The sequence below is a fragment of the Girardinichthys multiradiatus genome, chromosome 20 (genome assembly GCF_021462225.1).
Source record: "Girardinichthys multiradiatus isolate DD_20200921_A chromosome 20, DD_fGirMul_XY1, whole genome shotgun sequence".
Lineage (NCBI taxonomy): Eukaryota > Metazoa > Chordata > Actinopteri > Cyprinodontiformes > Goodeidae > Girardinichthys > Girardinichthys multiradiatus.
The window spans coordinates 46,937,891-46,965,462 of record NC_061812.1 but is presented as its reverse complement, the minus strand read 5'-3'; the positions used below and the strand labels follow the sequence as shown (position 1 = coordinate 46,965,462).

The 27,572-nt window shown below is 43.5% G+C and overlaps 3 protein-coding genes across 8 annotated transcripts in view; 2 read left to right on the top strand and 1 right to left on the bottom strand.

Moving 5' to 3' along the window:
• The window catches only part of atxn7l2a (ataxin 7-like 2a), a 32,383-nt gene extending 19,104 nt beyond the window's left edge, over window positions 1-13,279 (top strand). The window contains exons 8-10 of the mRNA XM_047348459.1: window positions 9,561-9,682; window positions 10,195-11,149; window positions 12,963-13,279. Of these exons, the coding sequence (XP_047204415.1) occupies window positions 9,561-9,682; window positions 10,195-11,149; window positions 12,963-12,980 (1,095 nt within the window). The 3' untranslated portion in view covers window positions 12,981-13,279. The remainder of the gene's footprint in view (window positions 1-9,560; window positions 9,683-10,194; window positions 11,150-12,962) is intronic.
• A 2,380-nt stretch (window positions 13,280-15,659) lies between these two features.
• Window positions 15,660-21,931, top strand: LOC124856197 (probable transmembrane reductase CYB561D1). Of its 3 annotated transcripts, none has more exons than XM_047346463.1 (3): window positions 15,660-16,332; window positions 17,630-17,667; window positions 20,363-21,931. In XM_047346463.1, exons 1-3 carry the CDS (start codon window positions 16,176-16,178, stop codon window positions 20,867-20,869), a joined length of 702 nt encoding a protein of 233 aa, XP_047202419.1. In that variant the 5' UTR covers window positions 15,660-16,175; the 3' UTR covers window positions 20,870-21,931. The 3 variants fall into 3 exon arrangements, with proteins under 3 accessions (XP_047202419.1, XP_047202422.1, XP_047202421.1); XM_047346466.1 differs by lacking the exon at window positions 15,660-16,332 and adding an exon at window positions 16,639-16,718; XM_047346465.1 differs by lacking the exon at window positions 15,660-16,332 and adding an exon at window positions 17,151-17,503.
• Window positions 21,932-25,954: 4,023 nt separating this feature from the next.
• Window positions 25,955-27,572, bottom strand: part of zbtb40 (zinc finger and BTB domain containing 40) — a 30,959-nt gene continuing 29,341 nt past the window's right edge. For all 4 annotated transcript variants that reach the window (XM_047348376.1, XM_047348377.1, XM_047348375.1 and 1 more), the window contains exon 12: window positions 25,955-26,517. In XM_047348376.1, coding sequence (XP_047204332.1) covers window positions 26,302-26,517 — 216 coding nt within the window. In that variant the 3' untranslated portion in view covers window positions 25,955-26,301. The remainder of the gene's footprint in view (window positions 26,518-27,572) is intronic.

Below are 27,572 nucleotides of genomic sequence, written 5' to 3'. Positions count from 1 at the left end.
CTCAGCCGGAATGTTGGACCACTCTTCCTTTGCAAACTATACCAAGTCTCTCTTATTGGAAGGGTGCCTTTTCCCAACCCCAATTTTAAGATCTCTCCACAGGTGTTCAATGGGATTTAGATGTGGACTCATTGCTGGCCACTTTAGAACTCTCCAGCGCTTGGTTGCCATCCATTTCTGGGTGCTTTTACACGTATGTTTGGGGTCATTGTCCTGCTGGAAGACCCAAGATCTCGGAAACCCAGCTTTCTTACACTGGGCTGTACAAAGCCACCCAAAATCCAATGGTAATCCTCAGATTTCATAATGCCTTGCACACATTCAAGGCATCCAGTGCCAGAGGCAGCAAAACATTTCCTTTTTTGGTAAACAGTACAATGATGTGCGTTACCAAAAAACTCTATCTTGGTCTCATCTGTCCACAAGACGTTTTCCCAGAAGGATTTTGGCTTACTTAAGTTCATTTTGGCAAAATGTAGTCTTACTTTTGAATGTCTCTGTGTTAGGGAGATTAGCTACAGTGAGACAAACATCTTAAATAATGTTTGATAATGTTGCGCACTGTGGACAAAGGCAAATCTAGATCTCTGGAGATGGACTTGTAACCTTGAGATTGTTGATATTTTTCCACAATTTTGGTTCTCAAGTCCTCAGACATTTCTCTTCTCCTCTTTCTGTTTTTGACATTAATTTGAAAGGGTGCCAATTATTTTGTCCAACCTAAATATGTGAATATAATATATTCACATATTTGAAGACATAAGCTGATCAGATGATAATTATTCCTCACCGATTCTTCACCAGGTGCTGTGAATGGTAAACGCTGACAGCACAATATTATTAACTGCTAAATGCACCAAAAAATCAGAACCATGTACATTGATCCAGGATTGGAACAGCAGAATATTAAATACATACCATGATTTATTAAGAGAAAACAGTCCTTGCAGGATATGTTTAGGTTTGAAATGAAATACAGAACAATGTGACTTCAAACCTTGGTTAACGTTGAAGTTATGTATATATGAGTTATATAACATCTACGCCAACGATTAATAACAAAGTAGCTCATCATCTGACCTCTTTGCACAGCAGTGGCGCCTTCACGACTCCTGCAAATGTATCAGCCTTGCAACAGCCCACAGTTTTCAAACTTTCCTCCCTCCTTTTATGACATTAGCTGAACTGTAGCTTTCACAAAACCTGAACAGTTCTGGCAGTGAGCTGCCATCAGTCAGAATCAGAATCAGAATCAGAAAAGCTTTATTGCCAAGTACGTTTTTGGACATACAAGGAATTTGTTTTGGCGTAGTCGGTGCAATACAATACAAATTAAACAGTACAAACATATCTACAATATAATATAAATATAAGTGCACAGTTTTAAGTGAGTGAGAGTAAATATAGAGCAGTATAAGATGCAAGAGCAATACAACAGTGCAGGTGATCAGTGTGCAAGTAAGCAGGAGTCCATGCTGAGCGTTAATGTAACGCATAGAGTTACAGGTTACAGGTGTCCTGTCAGCAAAAAAAGGGGGGGTGTGGGGGAAAGGGAGAGTGTCAGTGTGGTTTCCGGGCTTTGTTAACCAGGCTGGTGGCAGATGGGAAAAAACTGTTCTTGTGGCGTGAGGTTTTGGTCCGGATGGACCGCAGCCTCCTGCCAGAGGGGAGAGTCTCAAAGAGTCTGTGACCGGGGTGGGAGGGATCAGCCAGAATCTTCCCTGCCCGCTTCAGGGTCCTGGAGGTGTACAGTTCCTGGAGCGACAGTAGACTGCAGCCAATCACCTTCTCAGCAGACCGAATGACACGCTGCAGCCTGCCCTTATCCTTGGCTGTAGCAGCGGCGTACCAGATGGTGATGGAGGAGGTGAGGATGGACTCAATGATGGCTGTGTAGAAGTGCACCATCATAGTCTTTGGCAGGTTGAATTTCTTCAGCTGCCGCAGGAAGAACATCCTCTGCTGGGCTTTCTTGATGAGGGAGCTGATGTTTGGCTCCCACTTGAGATCCTGGGAGATGATGGTTCCCAGGAAGCGGAAAGATTCCACAGTGTCAATTGTGGAGTCACAGAGGGTGATGGGGGCAGGTGGGGCTGGGTTCTGCCTGAAGTCCACAACCATCTCCACTGTCTTTAGAGCGTTGAGCTCAAGGTTGTTCTGGCTGCACCAGTCCAACAGATGGTCCACCTCCCATCTGTATGCGGACTCGTCACCATCAGAGATGAGTCCGATCAGGGTGGTGTCGTCCGCAAACTTCAGAAGCTTGACAGACTGGTGACTGGAGGTGCAGCTGTTGGTGTACAGGGAGAAGAGCAGAGGAGAGAGAACACAGCCTTGGGGGGAACCGGTGCTGATGGTCAGGGAGTCAGAGACGTGCTTCCCCAGCCTCACGCGCTGCTTCCTGTCAGACAGGAAGTCAGTGATCCACCTGCAGGTGGAGTCGGGCACACTCAGCTGGGAGAGCTTCTCCTGTAGCAGAACTGGGACGATGGTGTTGAAGGCAGAGCTGAAATCCACAAACAGGATCCTGGCATAGGTTCCTGTGGAGTCCAGGTGCCGGAGGATGAAGTGAAGGGCTAGGTTGACTGCATCATCTACAGACCTGTTGGCTCTGTAGGCAAACTGCAGGGGGTCCAGGAGGGGGTCGGTGATGTCTTTTAGGTGTGAGAGCACAAGGCGCTCAAAGGACTTCATCACCACAGAGGTCAGGGCGACGGGTCTGAAGTCATTAAGCCCTGTGGTCCTTGGCTTCTTGGGAACAGGGACGATGGTGGAGGACTTGAAGCAGGCTGGCACATGACATGTCTCCAGTGAGGTGTTAAAAATGTCTGTGAAGACTGGAGACAGCTGATCAGCGCAGTGCTTCAGGCTGGCTGGTGAGACAGAATCCGGACCAGCAGCTTTCCGGGGGTTCTGTCTCCTGAAGAGTTTGTTGACGTCCCTCTCCTGGATGGAAAGAGCCGTCCTCGGCGTGGGTAGGGGGCTGGTGGGGGGGAACTTCAGGGTGGGGATTGGAGGTGCCAAGGCCCCTCTTGAGGTTGGGGAGGTGGGGGTGGTGGATTGTGGCTGCAGCTGTTGGGGGGCGTCGTGGGAGATGGTTGCAGGACTGTCCCTTTGTCTTTCAAAGCGGCAGTAGAACTCGTTCAGGTCGTTGGCGAGGCGTCGGTCGTTGATGGAGTGGGGGGCTTTCGGCTTGTAGTTGGTGATTTGCTTGAGCCCTTTCCAGACAGACGCAGAGTCGTTGGCTGAGAACTGGTTTTGGAGCTTCTCAGAGTACAGTCGTTTGGCCTCTTTCACTGCCTTGCCAAACTTGTACTTGGCCTCTCTGTATATGTCTTTGTCCCCACTCCTGAAGGCCTCTTCCTTATCCAGTCTTAACCTTCTGAGTTTAGCTGTGAACCAGGGTTTGTCGTTGTTGTAACTCACCCTGGTGCATGATGGTACACAGCTGTCCTCACAGAAGCTGATGTAGGAAGTCACAGCCTCTGTGTACTCGTCCAGACTGTTGGTAGTAGTCCTGAACACATCCCAGTCTGTACAGCCTAAACACGCCTGGAGATTCTCCACAGCCTCACTGCTCCACTTCCTTGTCGTCCTCACAACAGGTTTGCAGAGCTTAAGTTTCTGCCTGTATGCAGGAATCAGGTGGACCATGATGTGGTCGGATTGGCCCAGTGCAGCACGTGGGACGGCGTGATAAGCGTCTCTGATGGTGGTGTAACAGTGATCCAGAATGTTGTTCTCTCTGGTCGGACATTTTATAAACTGTCTATATTTGGGGAGTTCGTGGGTCATATTACCTTTGTTAAAGTCACCAGCGACGATAACTAAGGAGTCCGGGTTGGTCCGCTCCACACTCAGTATCTGATCGGCGAGCATGCGCTGTGCGACCTGCACGTTAGCTTGCGGTGGGATGTAAACACCGACCAGGATGAACGAAGCGAACTCACGGGGGGAATAGAAAGGCTTACAGTTTATGATGAAGGATTCCAGGTCTGGAGAACAGTGCTGCTGAATCACCGTCACGTCGTTGCACCAACCACTGTTGAGGTAAAAACAGATTCCTCCACCTTTCGCTTTGCCGGAGAGTTCCGTGTCTCTGTCCGCTCTGTAGAGCTGGAATCCTGCCAGCTGCAGCGCAGAGTCCGGTATTAATCCACACAGCCACGTCTCCGTGAAGCACAAAACTGCCGATGAATAAAAGTCCCTGTTTTTCCCCAACAACAGTTGTAGTTCCTCCATTTTGTTGGGAAGTGAGCGCACGTTAGAGAGAAATATTCCAGGTAACGGTGTTCGTAGTCCACGCTGGCGAAGACGTACCAGCACCCCAGCCCGTTTCCCTCTCTTCCGGCGTTTCACTGCGTGAACAAAGGTGAGCGCACCTTTGACCAGAATGTCCAAATATTCCAGAGCAGTAGGCAGAAATGTTGGAAATAACTCCTCTGGTGTAGTAGCCCTGATGTTCATGAGTTCTTCTCTGGTGAGAGAGCTCCGGGTACCATCACAGAAGACCGTTTTAAAGCAAAAAACAAAACAAAACAATGCGCACCAACACGCCGAGGCGACCATCTGCGGCGCCATCTTGTTGTTGAGACAGTCTTATCTGGCATCGCTTGGCACAACAAGTTCTGATTAACATGCCTTACTTATTACCCTTCCTTGATCCACAGCTGTTTTCCTTTATCTAAAATTGGAAAATCACATGACCCAGTGGTACCAAACTAATGTTAAACCATTCTACTAGATTAAATAGATGAGACAAACTCGTTTTTATCTAATTTTAATGCATTTTCTATTTTGTAAGAGTTTTTGAATTGAAATGTCATTAGTTTTTGTCAATAGCTTTGAGGTAACGTGCCTTTCAAAGAATGAATGAATTATTCTACTAAACATGAGATATCAGATATAGTCTTGAAACAATCTAACAGATCTACAGTTTATTTACACTCTGTTGTTGTACAGCCCCCTGTGGTGCTCCTGTGCTGCTGACTACCTGGTTAGACTCATAACCCTTCAGTCTCACAAACTGTGGTCTGTCTGTCAGGTAGTCTTTGATCCAGGAGATTGTTGAGGCCTCCGCCCAAGTCTTCTAGAGTTTCTGACAAAGCAAATCAGGTTGAATTGTGTTAAATGCACTGGAGGAATCAAAGAACATGATCCTCACAGTGGGTTTGTTGAAGTAGGTGTATGATGGCATCTCCAACTCCACAGTGATAAGCAAACTGAAGGGGGTCCTGATAGTTTGTTTGCTTACTCAGGTGAGCCAACAGGAGTCTCTCTAGGACCTTCATGATGTGGGATGTCAGGCCAACAGATCTATAGTCATTGAGGGCTGATAGATGAGTTTTCATTGGTACTGGAACAAGTGAGGAGGTCTCCACAACACTGGAACCTTCTTCTGGGCCAGGCTAAGGTTGAAGAGGTGCTGCAGAATCCCACAGAGCTGCTCTGCACAGCCCTTCAGGACTCAAGGGCTGACACCATCTGGACCTGCAGCCTTTTTCCGGTTCAGTCTTTGCAGTTGTTTTTTTACCTGACTTCTAGAGACACACAGGTGGAAGGGGGAGGTAAAGGGAGCATCAGCATCTTCTGATTTGGTTGAAGGCAAACACGTAGAAGCAGAAGGGTCCATGGGTGAGGTGGAAGATAAAACATTTGAGGTTTGACAGAAAAGCTGTGGATCAAAGGAGGGTTGGATGTCTATTTGGCTGTGAGCAGGAGAGAAGGATGCTGAGCTTGTTTCTGAACTGAACCTATTGAAGAATGTGTTTAGTTCATTGGCTCTGTCCAGACATCCATCAGTTGGATCGTCCTTCTGCTTGAAGCCTCTGATCTTCTTCATTCCTGATCACACATCTCTGATATTGTTTTGCTGGAGCTCGCTCTCCAGCTTCTTATACACCTTGATTTCTCTTTTCTTGATTTTAAGTTGCTTCTGTATGCTCCTCAATAATTCCCTGCCTCCTTCTCTGAAGGCTCTTTTTGCCATTGTAGATGCTGATGGCTGTGGGCAGGAAGGATCTCCTGTAGAGGTCTCTCTTACAGCTGATCTGAAGAAGCCTCTGACTGAAGACACTGTTGTTGTACAACAGTCTCACAAAGAGAATGCTCAGACTTCTTGATAATGTTTTTCATTTTATGAAGAATCTTCAATATGGACAAAAACTTAATGCTAACAGTTCAATATCTGGACTGCAGTGACAACACTTCACAGTAACATGTCCTGGATGACACCATCTGTTGTTCACAAGTACTGCCAGTCGACCTCCTTTACATTTGCTGCTCCTCTTTAAAAATTTATGTCTGCTCATGTGGTCAGAAAACCTGGCATAGAGATACTGGAGTCAGGGATATAACACAGGCACAATTCCGTTGGGCTGTTTTTACTTTGTCAGCATGATGCTCATCACCTCTGTGTGCCCGAGAGTTTTCCAGATGCCTCGAGAAAAAACACGATGCATATAGGAGTGTCTGGAGAGAGAAACTCATGTCACAGTGAATTAGATGCAGATTGCTAAAGGTTTCCACACACATTTATAATCATTAGTAAGTATTCTTATTAGGTATTAAGTATTTTTGAATTATTTGCAAAGCTATCATGTTAACATCCTCACACCCACAACTCATTCAATATTATAGCATTCACATCTACAATAATACAGAAGTTATTATTTAAAAACAATAACAATGCATTTAAAAAATTTTCCACAGAGCTTTATGGTGATAAGTGCTGCTTTTAGAACATGCCCTGTAGGTTGTACATGTGGTGAAGGCTGCCGGGTGTTGATGACATCTGGCATGTAGTTAGTTAAAATACAGCAGTGGGCGAGATGTTTTTGTAAAAGAACATGGTGGAAAATTGACTTTGTGGTTTTAGTTTTTAACTCAGTTTTTTGGGAATGCCACTATCCTCAGTGGCTTCTATTGAACTAGTGAGAAATGGCTCGCTCAAGACCTAATCTAACACTAACCTAGTGACTTCCACACACAGATCATTTTTGTAAAACAAACACAATTGTGCTTTCCATGCTGTCTGATCTCAGATGTTACAAATAATTAAATTTGTCTGTTTTTACTTTTTATTTACTTGCATTCTTATTTGATTTGCATGTTTTCAGTGTTCCATTACAGTTACTTTAGGTAATAATATTTATTCATAAAACCTTTGGTGTAAATATGGACATCCCATCACCATGATTAAGCTTTTTTTTTCGACATTAAAACTGACATTTCTTTTTCCTTATAGCAGGTAACAGAGATTTGTTTGCAAAATAACTGAAACATGAACAAACCTCATTCTCGTCGTCTTCCGCGTTATCGGGGACCGGGTCAGCAGAGACACCCAGACGTCCCTCTCCCCAGACACCTCCTCCAGCTCCTCCGGGGGGAGCCCAAGGCGTTCCCAGGCCGGCCGAGAGACATAGTGCCTCCAGCGTGTCCTGGGCCGTCCCCTGGGCCTCCTCCCGGTGGGACGGGCCTGGAACACCGTCTCGGCTCTCTGTTCTCCACAACGGACCAGCACAGTGCCCCCATTACTGCGGCAGCCGCACCGATCCTTCTGTCGATCTTCCGCTCCATTTTTCCCTCACTCGTGAACAGGACCCCGAGATACTTGAACTCCTCCACTTGAGGCAGGAACTCCCCTCCAACCTGAAGAGGACAAGCCACCCTCTTCTGGTCAAGAACCATGGCCTCGGACTTGGAGGAGCTGATCTTCATCTCAACCGCTTCACACTCGGCTGCGAACCGCCCCAGCGCATGCTGTAGGTCTGGGCTACAGGGGGCCTGCAGGACCACGTTGTCTGCAAAAAGAAGAGACTAAATCCACTGGTACCCAAACCAGACCCCCTCTGGCCCTTGGCTGCACCTAGAAATCCTGTCCATAAAAGTTATGAACAGGTCCGGTGACAAAGGGCAGCCCTGCCGGAGTCCAACATGCACCAGGAACAGGTCCGACTTAGTGCCGGCAATGCGGACCAAACTCCTGCTCCGCTTGTACAGAGACCAGATGGCCCCTAATAAAGGGCCCCCAATTCCATACTCCTGGAGCACCCCCCCACAGGGCACCACGAGCGACACAGTCGAATGCCTTCTCCAGGTCCACAAAACACATGTGGACCGGTTGGGCAAACTCCCATGAACACTCTAGTACCCTGTAGAGGGTATAGGGCTGGTCCAGTATTCCACAGCCCGGACGAAAACCACACTGCTCCTTCTGAAGCCGAGGTTCGACTACTATAGGTTCGGACTCTCCTCTCCAATACCCTGGCGTGGGCCTTACCAGGGAGGCTGAGGAGTGTGATCCCCCTGTAGTTGGAACACACCCTCTGGTCACCCTTCTTATGAAGGGGGGCCACCACCCCTGTGTGCCAGTCCAGAGGCACTGTCCCCGACCACCACGCAATGTTGAAGAGGCATGTCAACCATAAGAGCCCCACAACATCCAGAGACTTGAGGTACTAAGGGCGGATCTCAGCCTCTGCTTCCATCAGGGAATGCATGATGGCAGGGTTGAGGAGATCCTCAAAGTACTCCTTCCATCGTCCGATAATGTCCCCAGTTGAGGTCAGCAGCCTCCCACCCACACTGTAAACAGTGTTGGCGAAGCACTGTTTCCCCCTCCTGAGGCGCAGGATTGTTTGCCAGAATCGCTTCGAGGGTAACCGGTAGTCCTTCTCCATGGCCTCACCGAACTCCTCCCGGGTTTTTGCCACAGCCCGGGCTGCGGCATGCTTGGCCTCACGGTACCCGTCAACCGCCTCAGGAGTCCCACAAGCCAACCACAGCTGACTTGACTCCTTCTTCAGCTTGACAGCGTCCCTTACTGCTGGTGTCCACCACCGGGTTCGGGGATTGCCGCTGCGACAGGCACCGCAGACCTTACGGCCGCAGCTACGGGCAGCAGCATCGACAATAGATGCGGAGAACATGGTCCACTTGGACTCTAAGTCTCCAACATCCCCTGGAATCTGGTCAAAGTTCTCCTGGAGGTGGGAGTTGAATACATCCCTGGCCGAGGACGTTGAAGTCCCCCACCAAAATAACAGAGTCCCAGGAAGGGGCACTATCCAGCACCCCCGACAGGGACACCAGGTACTCCGCACTACCTCAGAGACCTGTCCCCACGTGACGTCACGTGCCTCGATGTTTTGGTCCTCATGAGGGTGTCTTGAACCCCTTGAACAAACCTTTGAACAGAAATATTCCATTGTGACTGGGCTGGCCAACCAAAACCTAAGCAGTAGTCAGGCAGAAGTGATTATCGGCTGGTTAAACCAATGACGTTTCCACACACTTCCACGTGTTTTAAAGGAAAAGAACGTTTAGTTCATCGTCATAGTAAAGGTGTGGATAACGGACCCATCAAACACATTACACCGTATCTTCATCACAGGCCTTTCTGTCAGGGTCTTGCCAGCATTTTTAAAAAGATGTTCTGTCTTTGAAAATAAAATCGAAATAAGTTTAATAATTTCTTTTTAATGTTTTTTGTATGGCTTGATTGTGACTGAGACTTTAAAGTGAGGAAAGGTGCTTAACAACAAATCATTTTCTTTTAGGTCTGTTCATTCGGCAGCCATTCCTTGGGTCACGGGATATACACGTTTGACAGAAGGCTTCACCATGTGAGATCAGCTCTGAGCAGCATGCTTGAGCAGCACATCAGCGCCCATCTATGGAGGTAAGAATCCTGAGATCCTACTACACTTCGATGTTAACCTTAAGAATGCTTGCTTAACAATGCAGCCTAATGTTTGTCTGTTGCACTGATACATTTTCCTCTTGGTGGAATACTTGGACCAAAATATAAATTATGATTTATATTATGCTAATAAGAGCTATATTGGAGCTGCTGTCTCCCTGTAAGTGTTGCTATATTTTTGTGATTGAGTACTGCCTGATTCATCGGGCTGTAAAAGTTCAGCATCGTTCTCGTCTTAACATTTATCGTTTTTTGGGAAATGCCTGGTGCCTGCTTTGACACAGATATGGCATCTCTTCTGAATTCCAGGTTGGGAATGTCTGCTATATTTACGCTTTTTTGCAAGATGATGGATGATTCTCCAACTTTTACATTGTCCCCCTGATAAAACAAAATATTTTGGGAAAATTGTTTTGATTTTAAGCTGCTTCGCTTGTTTTCCCATGAGATGCATCTTAGATTTATTAATGGATCCTTTTTGTTTCATCCAGGAAAATACCTCAAGCCACAGACCTTCTGTTGCCAACGCCATCAGCCAAGTCCATCAGCTCTTCCTCTCCTGTCTCCATAACAACCTCATCCTCCTCTTCATTTCATTCTAAGGTCCGTGCAGGAAGTCATATGAGCTCCTCTCTCAAAAATGCTTCATCCTCTTCCAGTCGTGGACCAGGAAGACCACCAACAGCCATTAAATCAGAGAACTCTGGGGGCAGCAGCAGTAGTAGCTTTGCTGGTTCTCATTCCATGTCTCTGGGAAAGCCTGCCATGGTGCGTCAGGTGGGTTCGGGCAGACCTAGGAATCCAGTGGGGCGCCCTAGCAAACAAATGCTGAAGCTGCGAGAGGAGGCTGCTGCTGCCGCTGCCTTCCGCAAGCGAAAAGTTCCTTCCCAGGAAGGAGAACACTCTGGCCCTGAGAGGAACTGCATCATCTTGCAGGACAGAGGTCCCTCATCTTCTACTGTCTCCTCCTCATCATATTCTTCCTCTTCCAAAGCCCCCAGTTCTTCTCTTCTCCTTCACGGACAGACCAATGGCACTCTTTCCCCCAGTAGTAAACCACGTCCCCAGCCTCCTGTCTCGGAGTCCCACTCCCCTGCTGCCAAGGCAGTCTGGACTTACAAACGGACAAACCCTCCTCTGAGCCATTCCTCACCCCTAGATCCCTCCTTTGCTAATAATTCCCACAATCGTACCAGTGTGGGGGACTCAGGACTCCATGGGCAGGGGACTGGGAGAACATTTCTGGAATATCAGGGACTGAAGAAACGAAAGGGGGGTTGCATAGAGGAACACTCCCCCTCATCCAAACTCTCAGTGCAGCGCCTGCCTTCCTCCTCCTCTAGCTCTGCCACCTCATCCTCTCCACGCTCCAATTTCTACCCTTGGAAGGACAGTAAGAGTGGAAGTCTGGATGGGGAGATGGAGAAGAAGCTGGCCACACAGAAGGTGCATATAAACAAGCTTTATCAGAGTAACCTGGTTTAAGAAGGTATTGTGCATATTTGCAGCTGTGTCTGAGCAGAATTATTAGTTTATGGTTATTCAACTAAATACTTCACATCCTGAAACTTATGGAGTCTCTTAGAACCTGGCAGAGCAGGGATTCCCAGCCTGAAGTGGCAGGTGTCCATCTCCATCTAGCAGGTGCATGGGGCTTCAAACAAGAAGAGACTTCTACTTTATTTTTATATGTTGAAAATAAAACCACACTGAATGATCCACTATCTAGGTGAAACCTAGCTCCACACCAAGCTGTTGTTGTTTAGGGTTTCTATCGGTGTGTAGAGAAGTCATCCGAGTTTGACTCCAGCTTCCCTCCATATATGTATGTCTAAGTGTCCTTAGGCAAGACGTTGAACCCCAATTGTCTTGTGTGAATGTTTATTAGTGCTGACAGGTGAATGTGACTTGAGGTGTCAAAGTGATGTGATTGGCCAGTATGACTGACGGAAATGCTGAATGCTGTCCACTCACAGATGGGAACACAGGATTTTATTTTCCGGGGGGGGATGCTGACTGTTCGTTTTCCTCTATATCTGTATTTTACACACGCCACACTGACAAATGGATAGGGTCATAAAGTGGTGAGAGGGTGATTATTTCTGCATGTTTGTTGCACGTAAATGTTTCAGATCAAACAGACTTAAATATCAGACAAAGATAACACAAAATGCAGTATTTAATTGAATGTGTTTATTATAAAGCGGAGAAAAGATCTAAATTGAAGTCCATCTCTGAATGGCTTATTCAAAGTCCAAACCTAAATCTGATTAAGATGTTGTGGCATGATTTACAAAGGTAGTTCATGCTCAAACTCTCCAATGTGACTGAATTACATTAGTTCTGTAAAGATGAGTAGGCCAGAATTTGATGCACCTTTTAACATGATCATAACAAAGTTAAGGTAGCATAACAGACTAAATGACATTATTCTGGTGTTTAAACGAAAATGATCCAAATCTTTACTAATGTAATTATGTGTAATAATTTCATGCTATGTGTCATAAAAGAATAATACTCTCTAGAAAGTATCTTTAAGCTCCATATAACTTTGATGAAACGGTATGAGAAAGGCATAATTTTACATGGAGTAGAACACTTACACGGCTACAGCCAAGTTATCCTTAAAATCATCGTTAGCAAGCATATGTTGTGTGAACATCTTCATATCCATTGCCATTTTCTGCTTTTGTGCAAAGTCATCAGTCTCTGTTTTCTTCTGGTTTATAAACTGCTTGTATGTTGCAAGAGTGTGATTTATATGGGTGTTGCCATTGGCAGCCTTTTAAAATAATGATTTGGCTAGAAACAGGTGTACTAGAGGCACAGGGGTAAAAACGCATGGCCCATGTATCGGCCTGTGATCAGCCCGAGAGCTGGTTCTACTCCTGGTCCAGCCATATTTGCTGCATGTCTTCTAACTCACTTTACCCCTTTTCTGTTGACTTGCTAAGGAAATAAAGGCCAATAGTGCTGAAAAAACAGCTGAAATAAACCTACATAAATATTTGCTGCAAAAACATCAACCTTAGGTCTAAAAAGTTAATCAGCATAACACCAGGCAATGTCTGGATTAAATGTCTGTTAAGAATGTTGTATAGAAAGTGAAGTGCTATTTAAATCAAGTTTCTCCTGAATATAGAACAGCAACCGAGCACTCATCTAGTCTGTGCTATGTTATGAGTTTGTTAAATAGATGTGTTGGAAGTGTAACCCTGCCTCTCTTACTAACTGTAAACTGTTTTCTTTTGTCTTGCAGCCAAAACTGCACCATTAAGTGTGCTTGCCTTACAAGCCACTAAGAGGGAGCCAGCTCCACTCAGTCTGACTGAGCCAACAGGACTCTATTTGTGTGGGTGTGTTTGCATTTTGTGTACTGAGCGTCTGTTCCAGTATGGATGGGCTGGGTGGTGTTTGTGCTGTATGGACCTGTTGGTATGCTGTGTGGGGATGGATGAACATGGAGCAGGATGCTGGGGTGAAACATAGAGTATGGATTTAGAAATACCTCAAGACCATCTGGTTATGCTGCTAAATTGAATATGTTGGTTTATTAAAAATGTTATTTCCACTTGGTTTCTGTGTCTGAGTCTGTTATTTGTGTTGGTACCTGTCCTCCAGCAGGACTGCATGTGGGTCCTTTTGTTTGGTAGCAGCTTATGCAGCTCACATCTTCCTTATCCAGTCCCACTGGTCCTCTGATCTGGGAGTATTGGCCAGCGTGATTGTTTACATGGCTTATACATTAAAAACATGACGGTTAAATTTGTCATTTTTGTTAGACTGCAGAAATGCTTTTGCAATATGAACATATTGAAATTTGATCTTTGAAATTATATCAAACACCACGTCAAACATAGCTGTGTAAAATCACAAAAATGACCTAAGAATAGAAATAAACAAAAATGCCAACCCCTAATTGACAAAAAGTGAATATATTCTTTCTTCTAATGACCTGAACTTCTGTTTGGCTAAAATAATCTGAACAGAACTATCTGCAGAATTCTGTCAGCTTTTTAATGTTTTATCTGTGCCTTGCACTCTAGTTTTTTTTGTTGTTGCTTTTGTGGTGTTAGGTTTACCTTCCATGTCAAATGGATTATTCCTAATCTAAGAGTGGTCCAACTCAAAAATTAGTCACTCTTCTGTCAGAGCATGTAACTCTTGAGTAGAAAAGATGAGAATGGAGACCAAACACCTGCAGCGACCTCAGACTGAGGTCAATTCCTTATTTAACATATTGTGCAGAGCTTCTAAATGTAATAAAATGTTTAGATGGACACATCTATCTGTCACTGCTCTGTGAAGATATGAAGCAGTGCACATCATAACTAATGTGGGGATGTCAAGTTGTCTGTCTTAGAACATGATTTGCAGGCATACATAATTTAGCCTGACCCATCTGCACAGCAAGGAACCTAAAGTTTTGTACAAATTTTTCTGTGTTTCCTCTAGAGGATACTAAAATATATCCATTGTAATTACAGCAGGATTTCAGAGATATCCCCTGGGGTACAGAGGATATCCCTGCCAGCCTCTGTTGAGCTGGAACCTCAGCAATGTGTTAGTGTGGCCCACTGCAGAACTGGAGCCACATTTCAGCTGGCAGTTTTCAGATCCGATCTGATCTAGTTCTTGTTTAAGCTCTAGTCATCACAGAGAGGATCTGATGTCATTGTTGCATGTGATATTTTGCATAACATTACAATTCCCATCAAAATTAGAAGTGGGAATGAATGGCTCCATCTTATCCTCTCTGCACAAATTGATGGCATTTCTATTTAGTTTGACATGCTTATTTTAACTGGTATTTACCTAAAAAACAAACTGGGTCAAATTGCTGTGTAAAAAGACCTCTGATGGCGACCAGCCATCTGTTGGTAATGGACAACAGCGCTGTTTGTATAGAAATGTGAATGGGGAGAGAAATGATCTATCATACTAGGACATGTTCTGTTTCGTGCTCTGGACCTTTCTGTGGTACCGCACTGTTTATATTTCTCTTTTGGTAAGAAAATCTAACTTTAAGATTAAACACAGGGTTACAACAGTTCAGTATTGTTGTAAATGACTACAGCTCACATATTTACTGCAATAACTTATAAAATCATGTCTAAATTTTCTCAAATTATATTTCGTACTTCAGCTGCGTCAGTCAGTCAGTTTTTCAACAGATTTATTACACCTTAAGGAAAACAAATCCACTACTTTATAAGTTTTAGTGCTTCAGCTGTAATGTTAAAATGTTAGCGTGGTGGTCTATTCAAGGATGCAGCTGTTTACCATCATGGTTGTAGCTACCATTGAGGACACCATGGTTAAAAAGATGGCTGCTGTCCATCCGCTCCAGCCAGGATATGTTGCTGAGACCCATGTCCCCGTGTTATTCTAGACAAACACAAACTGACTGGCCTTTATTACATTCACTCTAGACTACTACTGACCACGGATAGATGTGTTATTACAGTGATATCCAGGCTAAATTTGACTGCAAAGAATACAGTACAAAATTACAGGTTCACTATTAAATGTGTGCATTACTTAATAAAGCACACTTTATTCATGTTTGTGCTTTTAGAAAAGTATTTCAGTGAGTCAAATCTGAAATTAATTCAGACTTCAAGACAGACTAAGGCAGGTGGATAACTTTAGTCTAAGTTTTTGATTTGTCAGGAGAGAAAGCTGAGAGTGTGAGAACAATCAACATTCATATAAACTAATTCATGTCATTTCAGTGAGTCATCGTGGTTGAGTCCCCTGTTGCCTCAGATGATGTCACTCCCCATGGATCCACACATAAGTACACGTCGCAGTCAAGTCACTTACGTTTTAAATAAATGCTTCAATTTTAATGAAGTTGTCTTTATTGTAACTGATGTGCAGGGGGATAATGAGTGGTGGACGTCAGTATTTTTTAAAGTCTGGCTACGGCCCTGTTTACCATGCGCCCTCTGCTGCTTTCTCACTTTTTCACACTATATATGCGTGCATACGTGTGATCAGGGATTACTTGGTTCCGTGGCGTCTTTACTGTGGCGCCAAGCCAAAGTAAGGAGAGAGCACAGGCCAGACAGAATTTACAATAAATTCTAACAGCATGTAGTCTGACATTTATCTAAGATTTGGTTTATAAATATGTTATTTACGGTTGCCATGGTAAATCAGTGTTTAGGGACTATTTATGATGGCTTTTTACGCGATCGTCAGCGCACCTTAGGGCTAAGATCATAGATCGCATGTATAACACTTTTTGGCTCAGATTCGCAGAGCTAACTGGTTCTGGGCTTCCTGGAATATACCGGAAGTAGCAGTGCTTGTTGGTGACCAGGCCGCCGCAGGTTTCCTCTCCCTTCGCCGCGGAGGCGTATCTTCCTTCTCCCACACGACGATGCAGCTCATGGACCGTCACGTCGAACACGCCGCATCTCAACCCTCAGCTCAGCATGGTTGACAGAACAGAGCCAGCAGCAGCATGCCGTTTGACGTGGAGTACAGCCCTGTGGGAGACGGGCTGGGCATGCGGGACTTCTGGCTCTACGTCTGGCTTCGCAGAGCTGCTCTGATCGCAGCTCATGTCGTGGGTCTGGGCCTTACTCTCATCATCTCTGTGCTGTCCAGACCCGGAACCAGTGAGTGTATTTAAGGCGCTTTCATGGGTTATAAACTTGCTTAGCAACAAGGACTGATTGTTGATTTGCTGGAAGCAATCACAGAAGAGACCTTAATCGCGTGATTAGTTTGCTGTGTTCTTCTCAGTGTTCTGCAGGGTTCCATCCGAAGGGATGCTCAGAGGATAGGGAGATCAGCACATGGGCTGTTTGTATATGACCTGCTGGGATGTCATCCTCTCAGCAGGTTTGTACTTTCGTTACCATGTAGCCCATGCAGGTCGACTAATAGAAACTCTCCTAATGCTGCATTCAATGTAATACAGTTAAAGATTCAGCTTCAGGAGCATTTTGTGAAAGACGACGCAAACATCGTAAGACCAATGCACTGTGCTGAATTGTTAAAGGTTTGTTTCCTATATATATAAAGTTGGGCCATATAGAAAAAATAGGAGTTAGGAGCTGTTAACATTAACTCCGAATATAAACATACTACTACTGTCTCAGCCAATGTTAACAGATGTCGCCGTGTGTGTCTGTGTTCTTACTGCTTTCTTTTGGTTGTTGCTGTTTGTCTTCCCATCCAGCCCCGTCTCAGATCCCTGGCATCCTATTCAACCACTTCCCTTTCCTCCGCACTTAAAGAGAACATGCAATTTCCTACTGCAAGACCTAGCAAATATCTAATCTATTATAATTACCAGCTGCCCTATCTTAACAATACAGCACACATGCCCTGTGTAAGAAAACAGAAAATGTTTTTTGATAGCTGTGGACGTTATTAATACTGGATTGGACCCCCCTTTGCTTTCAGAACTCCCTTCATCCTTTGTGGCATGGATTCAACAAGGTGTTGATATATTCCCCGGAGATTTTGCCCCAGACTGACATGATAATGTCACACATGTCAGCTGCACATCTATGAAAGGAATCTCAGGTTCCAACACATCAAAGTTGCTCCTTTGAATTGAGATCTATTTCAGGCCAGTGGAGTATAGTTAACTTTTTGTTATGTTCAAAGTGTGAGACATGGTGCATCATGTTTTTTTGCAGCACTAGAGGCCTTTATTTTCCATTTTTTGACAGTAGGTTGAAAAGAGGCCAAAGAGAGGGAGAGACATTTGGCAAAGGTCGCTGAGTCCAGGACTTGAACCCAGGACAGCCACATTGAGGACTATAGCTGCTACACATGGTTGCGCACTTAACCCCTACACCACCCACGCTGCGCCATATTCTTAGTTTTTATCTCAGCTCTGCCTACAAACCTACATAGACTTTTTGGATGTTAAATTCTCATTGATGTTTCTCTGTTTTGCAGGTCTGTTTTCTTGGCATCCCCTGTGCATGTCTGTTGCAGTAAGTTTCCAGTCTCTTTATACACACACACACAGCTCCAGTTTGCACACTGTTTTTAGGAACTAGTCATTGGGAAATTGCTTTGTCCAAACCAGTTGACCTCTCTTAACTGTAAACCGATACAAATTCTAACCTAACAAAACTGGTAGCTAACGATCATAAACGTTTTCACCCTGCCTCATTAAAATCCAAAATGTGGAGGATATTCTGAATTTCTGAGCAGTTTTTTGTTTTGAATTATTTCTATGATTTTATTGTTAAGCCCTTTGGCTGTCTGGTTGGTTGTTTTAAAGCATTATATAAAAAATTAATTCAGTCTGGCAGCCCACATGGTTCAATAACCCTTAGTTTTTGCCAAGATTATTTGATCATAAATATCTCTGTACAATTGGGATAGAGCTTAACGTGTCTTATGAAGGGCTAATATATTATTAGTGACTCTTTCTGGAATTTATTTATGTCAATCAACTCGTGTTTTTTCTGTCAAAATTAGAAATGAGAAAAATGATGAACATAGTGCCAATCTGTAATAAATATATCCAGGCTTCTATACAGAAATATACAATCCAGTCATATATACAGATTCAAATTTAATTATATACATTCCAGTCTGATCCACGTTACAATGCAAAGCAGTCAAATAATCTTTATAATGCTAGTTGGAAGAAAGTTTTCTTGCTAATAAAGCCGAGCCAGTTGCCTTGAGCCATTCATTCAATTCATTCAGTTCAAAGTACTTTCTTCATCTCGAAGGGAAATTAAATGTTGTAGCTCATATTATGCCGGTTTCTTCAAAAAGTCACTGTAGATGCTGATGGCTGTGGATCTCCTGTAGTGGTCTGTCTTACACATCTCTGATGTTGTTTTGCTGGAACTTGCTCTACTGCTTCCTCTTGTACACCTTCTTGCTATCGCTTATCTTGACTTTAAGTTGCTTCTGTATACTCCTCAATAATTCCCTGTTTCCTTCTCTGAAGGTTCTTTTTTTCTTGTTAAGCAGCTCCTTCAGGTCACTGGTCATCCAGAGTTTGTTATTGGGGAAGCATCTTACGGTTCTGGTGGGGATGGTGTTATCCACACAGAAGTTTATATAGTCGGTTACACACTCAGTCATGGCATTGATGTTCTCTCCATGTGGCTGGCACAGTGCGTCCCAGTCTGTAGCCTCAAAGCAACCTTGCAAGGCTTCTTCCTGTGACCATTTTCTCACAGTCCTCTTTATTTCTGTGAGAAGATGGTCACAGAAATAAGCCCTGCGACAGCAATCCCTCCTCCTGAGTAAGCATTAATAATATTAGCAACTATTCCACCAGCTCCTAACACCCACAACAGGAATTTTGCTGCCATTATTTTCCTAAAAGCTAAGCTGACAGTAGATGTGTTGGGTCGGACTTGAAGTGGGCAGTCTGAATGGATAACCTCTCTTTATGCAGCTGATGTTATTGTTCTCAATGAGATGGAAAATTGAGGGCTGCAGAGCTTTTTTTTAAACTATAAAAGGCCTTTGGCCTTGAATTATTAGAAAATGTTTTTTTCTAAATCAACAAAGTTAAACAAATCAGGCATGATGTTTGCTGTTTTATTTCATTTCACCTTGGTTTAATGTTCTACTTGTTTTGCTTGAATTCCATACACAATGACTCTAAAGTTCCATTTATCCACTCATACCTTATTAATAATGACAGCTTTACTTTATGAAGGTTTAAGACAGTTTAACTGATTAGGGTTTCATCATATATAAAGCTCTTTTTATTTGCTTAGCTGTACTGCTTAATAAAACAGGTTGAAATGGCTACATGAGCAGCAGGGTTTCTGGTGACTCAACAGTCATTCCCCATTTAGAGCCTCCAGTCTTTGTATCTTTGTCATCTTTCCATTGTAAATAATTGATGCTGGTGCCGGGCGCGCTAACAGCAAACACTGCTTCATCTATTTTATATTACAGAGTGCTCTACAATCTGGCAGTGTAGGCATTAAGCTTTCTGATATGAGACCAGATGTTTTTTGGGGTGGTGAGTTAGTCTGTGTTTGTGAGCACAGCATGATAAGTGTCAGTACAAAGAGACAGCTCTGTGTGTGTGTGTGCGCGCACATGCATGCAGACATCATGCCTCTCTGCTCTGCTATCAGGAACAGCTCATTCCTGAGTGCTGGAAGGTAATCATGAAGCGTTCAGTGATCTTCTGAAGACACACAAATGTCCAAAATGAATTATCTTAGCCATGATCATTTTATTTTTGATTGGATGTTTGCATATTTTCTGTGGATCTTCAAAAACGCACCCTAAGGAGACAGAACCAATGAGCTTCAGTTCTGACCTCTTCAGACACAGGGACAGGAAGCTGAAGGGGCAATAATGAGCTCACTGTGAAGATCATGTAATTCAGGAAACTGAAAAAAGAAAGTGGATCTCTGTCATTATCTACTGTGGTTCTGTAGTTATAGTCATTACACTGAAAATGTTAACAGTTTAAAATCAAATCCTGTGGAAACAAACGCCACTGTTATAATTGTATCAACAAGTCAACATTTATATAAAACAGTATTAGGGACTGCTGTAGAATAAAATTGCTTTAGCCAGAGTGCAGAATTACATCATAAACAGTCCTGAAATGTGTATTTTTATTTGTGTCCCATTTTTGCACCTTCAACTAAAACCAGCCAGCATTGCTGACATACTTTCTTCTTTCTGCAGTACTGCTTGTGCATGACTGAAGGAATCCTCCTCTTCTCTGCCGAGGGAACCATCTTCTGTTTCAAGTCTCGGAAAAATAAAGTCCGTTTCCACTGGTTGTGCCAGGCTCTGGTCCTGATAGCTGCAGCAGTCGGGCTTGGTTTCATACTGGCCAGCAAGACGGTGTCTGAGCTTCCCCACCTGGTGTCCTGGCACAGTCTACTGGGTTTCAGCACCCTCACTGCCTCTCTGCTTCAAGCAGCCTGCGGCATCTGTGTGATTTTCCACAAGCAGCTTCGGCTATCCCCCTCCCCGGCCCGACTTAAGCTGTACCATGCCACCTGTGGCCTGGTGGTCTACCTGCTGGCCACAGTGACGGTCATCTTGGCCATGTTCTCAGACTGGTTTCAGGCAACAGTGAAGGGGATAGGATGGTGGGTTTTTGCCATGCTGCCTCTCTCCCCTGCCACGGTGGTGATGAATCAAATCACCAATGCTTACCTGCTACGCAATAAAATGACCAGCTAGACTGGAGGCAGACATCATTCAGTGTCTGTGTTGGACTTTACTTGGAGGTTGAGAATCAGATGAATGAATTGTCTGAACAGTTTTTAAAACATTTTGAATTTAAAACGTGTTGAGGTTACAGTTTTCAAAACTTTTGACAGAAACTGTTTCAGACTTCAGGTTTCTCCAAAATGTTCCTCTATCGCTTTAAGTCCACACAGACAAACAGCAAACATTTGCTGGTGAGTGGGGGAAGTGCAGCATGGCGCTCTACAGTTGTCTTTACTTTAGCATCATATTTAAGTCTTGCGGATGAAGGTGGAGACCTGAATGTCTTTTTGCACTACTTTAGCAGTGAAAGCCAACCTAGGTTGGTGAATGATGCAGCCGCTTTTAGCACAGGACACGTTTCCCTGTGGAACAGTGAATTAAATGTATCTTTATGGTAAAGACTGTAAAGCATTTCCTCTGTATGTGCATGAGCTGCAGCGATGAAGGAATGTGGATGGTTGGTAAAATAATTTGAACTGGACTGCATAGTATTTTAACCAGGATCGAACTGGAATGTATGTACTTGAATCCATATGATTGGAGTTATTAGATTATTGATCTATATCAATTGGATCAGTTTTACTTGTAAAGTGCCTTGAACTTACATTTGTTGTGAATTGACACTATAGAAATGAACTGAATTGAATGTAGACCAACTATAAATGCTTCAGGAGAACCTAATGCACTCAGATTAACCTCAGATGAATTCACCACCAGTTTTCCATATAGAAATATGAAAAAGTAAATGCTCCTTTGAATTAATTTATTTCACCACATCTTAAAGAAAAATCTCAATTCTGTTTATTAGTTTGTTGTGCTTGGCTCAGGTCATTTTTCTTTGTCTCCTCGTTTTTATTCTGCTGTAAAGCACTTTGTTGCCTTTTGAGTGAAAGGTGATGTGCAGATAAAGTGACCATCACTGGTTGAGTTTTAAGAAATGGAATATTAGAAAGTTTTCTGTGCTTGTTTTTGTTATTTTGTGTCTGCTTTATTTGCAACAGTTAAAGCAATAAATGTACATATAAGAAAAGACTTTGATGTGTTGGTTTCAGGAGGCATTCAGAGGACATGTGGAAAGCACAGGGATTGTGAGCTAATCAGGAGTTTGTGTGTTGTATTTTTGTCCCCTATCAGAAAGCAGCTTCATAAGTACCTTTTGTTATAAACATGTTTCTCTGTTGTTCAGATGGTGTTTGGTGGCTGCTGCTTTTTTGCACAAACAAAACCAAAGTTGGCAGTTATCTGATCATCTCCTGAATGTTTATACCCCCTTACAAAAAACAGTCCATAAAATGTATGGTTTATTTTAACAGAGACAAACAGAATATCAACAAAACATAAAATAAAGCTTGGTATAGCGGGTATATCACCAGGGTTTGGGTCGGCGCATGCTCTGGCATCCTGCACCGGCCCGGGTGCATTCAGTGCATCGGTGGACGTGAGGGCCTCGTAAACTGGCGGTTAGGTACCATCTCATTGCAGGTGCTCTCTCTTTCAAGGAGTGCACTCTGCTGGTGGGGCGGAGGATCTGTGGGAAGGGGTGGGGCGGAGTCAACCTGGGCGTCTTATGTGTTCTGGGAGTTGTTAAAATGTTGGGGTGGGTGTAGGTTTTCCTGGGGGCCTTTGGATGTCTGTGGCTCGGATCTCCTCCGTATCTGTACCAGGTCCAGGGGAGCAGGTCTGTGGCTCTTCACACTCACTATTGCATATTTTTATGGAGAAACCTTGTATGCACATGCATGTTCACACTCAGACCCACAGGTGTTTAAATTCAGGTGTTAACAGATACACAAATGTTATTGAGTATATTGACTATATTGAGCCGCATTTACCACTAAATACATCTTGCATTCATAAGTACCGTGCACCTTTTGGTAAAAAAGCTGGTAATATGAATATTTATGCTGGTGTAGAAGCAAAGCATGGTGTTATCTTGTATTCTCTTCATTCTTTTTTTCCTCCATTCTATTCTGCTTCTCTTCCCCTTTACTTTTTTGCCCCCCTTTCTCTCTTTCATGCTTCTATTTTTTCCCTTTCCATTTCTGTCTCCGTGTCCGTAACAACTGAAATAATCCCAAAGCAGTTTCTAATAAAGCTTCTTTTATAAATATCAAGCAAAGCTTTAAAGCGTTAGCTGTAATGCTCCACCTGTGAAAGTAAATCTGTTGGGCTTTTTCTTGGCACTCAGACAACAGTTCTGAGCTCTACTCGGCTGGACAGGACACAAAAAAAAAATAAAAAGAACTTGCTTGGACCTAAAGTTTTGTATGGGATGAAAGTCTGGAGACTGGCTAGGTTCCAGGGCCTTAAAAAGCTTCTTGTTGAGCCACTCCTTTAAGCCCTTGCAATGTTGGACGACCCTTCCATGGCACTGGTAAACACTTCCTCAATGTGGTTAAATCTTCTTGTACCATTAGCAAAGAAACAGCTCCAAATCATGTTTCCACCCCCATATTTGGCAATGGGAATGGTGTTCTTTAGTCAATATCAAGCAGTGCTCAAGCTTAAAAGCTCAACTAACGTCAGGCCCACACTGAACGGGGTCCAGCTGCGGTTCGAGCGCCGCAAGGAACCTAAATCATTAATATCAATGTGTACACTTCCATCAGCCACGGCGCAGTGTGGCTGCGGTTACCGAGGCCGTGTGGCTCAACAAAATGTTTCCGTAAGAGGGAAGTTTGGCCTGACGCATGAATTTTACCAGCCAAACAGGAAGCCAGACATGACAGAGTTCCGGTGAATTTCATAATAAAATCAACCTGCCAACATAGGCTAACTTGTCTAGTGTAAACAAAACGACCAAAAAAAAAAAAAAAACAGATAACGAGATTTGCCATAGAGAACGAAATCCACAGTTGTTTTTACTCATTTAGAGGGATAGCAACAGAAAGGAGCAGACAGGGATTTTTCTCTCTTGTTTTGCCATGGACGCAAACAAAATGACTCCTCGTCAATTCATTGTTTCACAATCATTCTTCTATTCATAAAACTGCTATCTTGATCTTTTAATCTTTAGTGAGTGGAAGAATAACCTGTCTGTGTTTGGTCGGTCTGAGGACACTGGTTGTTCTTTGTTTTAGAGTGAGAAACATTTCCAGACTAGCAGCTTTATGTTCATCACAACTGAGGTTTGTTTTGTTCTTAAATATTAAAGTGTAACATTTTCATGCTTTTGATAATAAGACTGCATGTAAATGCTGGAAGAAGAGTTTTTGACGCAGACCATATGATTAAAATGATCCCAAATGCTTTAAAATGAAAAGCAAAACCAGAGACTTGGATGAAAATGAAAGACTACCAGTGGAATAGATTGAAGAATGACAAAGACTCAATGATCAGCTCCAGGGTTATCAAAGAAGGTCTGAATTTAATGGTGAGTAATGTGACTATAAAACTATAAAGCCCTAATGAGCTCCATCATACAACAGAGATCCGATTGTTCCATATGTTCCTAACAGAGCACTTCATTCTCAGACTGCAGGTTTACTGGTGGTTCCTAGAGTCTCTAGAAGTACAATGGGAGGCAGATCCTTTAGTTATCAGGCTCCTCTCCTGTGGAACCAGCTCCCAGTTTTAGTCCGTGAGGCAGACACCCTGTCTACTTTTAAGGCTAGGCTTAAAACTTTCCTTTTTGATAAAGCTTATAGTTAGAGTGGCTTAGGTTATCCTGAGCTATCTCTGTAGTTATGCTGCTATAGGCTTAGACTGCTGGAGGACATAATGACCACTTTCACTCTCTTTGCTACATTCTCACACTACTCTCCAATTTTGCATTATTTGCTGTTATTTCAGCTTTTAACTTTCTCTCTTTTCTCTTCCTAGAAGCTACACCTGGCCTGACTGTATCTGCCTATGACACCTTTCTGGAGAGGGGCATTGTCCAAGCTCACCTTCTACCAATGATACACTTGGCCCGGTCTTTCAGTGTTTAACCCTTTCTCTCCCCTAGACATAGCTACTGACTGAGATTTTACTGTGACTAACTCTATGTGCTCTCTTTCAGACTCTAACCTTGAAAACTGGCTCAGAGTATATGTGTTCTTTCTTTCTAGATGAAACAACTAAAGGAGCTACATCCATTAACATTCACTTTTCCTTCCCATAGAAAGTACTCCTGGATCAGTGCTTCTTTGTTCTCTTTGTGTCTCTGCTCTGTTCTCTCAAACCCCCAGTCGGCCGTGACAGATGGCCGCACACACTGAGTCTGGTTCTGCTGGAGGTTTCTTCCTGTTAAAAGGGAGTTTTTTCTCTCCACTGTCGCTACATGCATGCTCAGTATGAGGGATTTCTGCAAAGTCAACGCCGGTGACTGTCCACTGTCTCTACATGCTCATTCAGGAGGAGGGAATGCTGCAAGTCACTGACTGGATGCAATCTGCTGGGTTTCCTTAGACAGAAAAACATTTTATCTAATTTGAATAAATAACTGAATCTGACTGCACTGTTCAATGGTTAGGATTAATTGGAATGTATGTACCTGACTTTTGTGAAGTGCCTTGAGACGACGTGTGTTGTGAATTGGCGCTATATAAATAAACTGAAGTGAAGCACGGTGGTTCAAACATAATGATATGGGGATGTTTCTCTCACTATGTTGTCAGCCCTATTTATCAAACACAAGGTATCATGGATCAGTTTGCATATATCAAAATACTTGAAGAGGTCATGTTGCCTTATGCGTAAGAGGAAATGGCCTTGATATGGGTGTTTCAACAAGACAACCCAAAACACACCAGTAAGCAGGCAGCATCTTGGTTCCAGACCAACAAAGTCAAAGTTATGGAGTGGCCGGTCCAATCCCAGGACCTTAATCCAATTGATGACATCAAAAATATTGCTTCTGAGGTAAAACCAGGAAATGCAGAGAAATTGTGGAAAGCTGTCAAATCATCTTGGGCTGGAATACATGTTCACAGGTGCCAGATGTTGGTCGACTGAGAAACAGTAGATATACAACTAAACAGTTTAGTGATTCACAGGAAGGATAAATCCTAATGATTTTTTAGTTCATACAGTAAATATTTAAGTCTGTAGAGAAAAATGCAGACACTGTTATCTTGTTAAACAGCCCAAAGTTTATTTTTCTTAATTTTCTATAATCTGATTAAAAGATTGATACATTTTTCTTCATGGTTTGATTTAGAATATAACGTGTGGTGTTCCCAACGCACGGAAACAAAAACTATTCTAAGGATCCTCACCTTTAGTCAGTTTGAACACAACTGATCCATGCAATTTAATAAAGACATTCTTTGCTCCTTAATATCAGAACTGGCCCCAGAATTCTGCTGTAATCAGTAACTAAATACATTTAAATATGTATAACAGCTTCTACAGCTGGACACTGTTCCAGCTAAAACACAGCTGCTGACAGCCACAGCAGAGTCCCCAGGGATTCTTTGTTAGGTGTTAGGAGCTGACTTTTTGTCCTCATATATGAAGGCAACGGAGCTGTTCAACAGTTCATTGATGTTCACCTCCACCATCTGACCTGATGATCTGCTCTCTCCTCCACAACTGAGAGCTACAAGCACATGCTGGCCAGCTCCCAAGTGGCTTTGCTCCTCAGATAGCATGTTTGGATCCGCCCTGTCCACTTTATCTCCATCTGAAGTCACCTAATGGGACAGAACAGTTGGGTTGGTAACGTAAATGTCTCAGGTCATTTAAGCCCCCTTTTCACTATTTTGGCTGGCTCCACTCAGCCTGTTTTGCAACCAGTAATTGCCATTACTGGCTTTCCAGCCTGGTACTGGCTTTTTTGGTACCTGCTCATCAGCAGGTCCCATAGAGGGTGAGCAGGACCGAAACATGACATGAACAGAATGCTGTTTACTGATTGGCCAAGAGCATGGTCAGCCGTATGTTAGCGGCATAGGAAGGTGTTTGCTGAGGTAGCGCAGAGAATGATAAAGCACACATTTTACCACACACTACAGTGTCCGGAAAGCTCAAAAAACCCAAGAGCAACTACAAAACTATTAAGGACCACAATGGCCGGAGCAGGTCAAACTGAAAGACGTGGTGGTGGTTTGAAATCATGAACGCTATTTATGGCCATTGTCCCGTGAGCTGTGGACAGGAGGATGGTCTGGACTCTGCGACCTCACTGTTTTAAGAGATGATGTGTGATGGTGAATGTTTTTGTGTTACTTTGCACACCACATGATGTTGACACAACAAGTTTTGTGCCAAGTAGAGCGAGGTAGAGCGGAGTGGAACTGTGAATAGAAAAAATGTATTACATCAAAGAGGTTGAGGCAGTTTTTCCACCAGTGCAGCATGTACATTTGTCAATGTTCATGCATACTGTTAGGAGCTATAGGTATGGGATGATCATACAATCAGTCATATAGTTTGGTTAATTTGTGCCTGTACATAGCGTTAAATTTTTGTTTTCTCAACACTTCACTGCAATCATGCCAGCAGGGGAAAACAGTGGACCCACAGTTCAGTTCTACAATACAGTCATGTACTGACCAGTGGATGTGACCTGGTGCTCAAAGGTTCTTAAGCTGACTGAGTGTCTCTGCACTCTGTTGTCTCTACTGACTCTTCAAAAATAACTAAAGACGTACTTATTTAGACAGGCTTTAACTTAATTAGTTGTTTTTATCATTTATTTTATTCCAGAGAAGCACTTTGTGATTTCCATATGTGAAACTTGCTATAT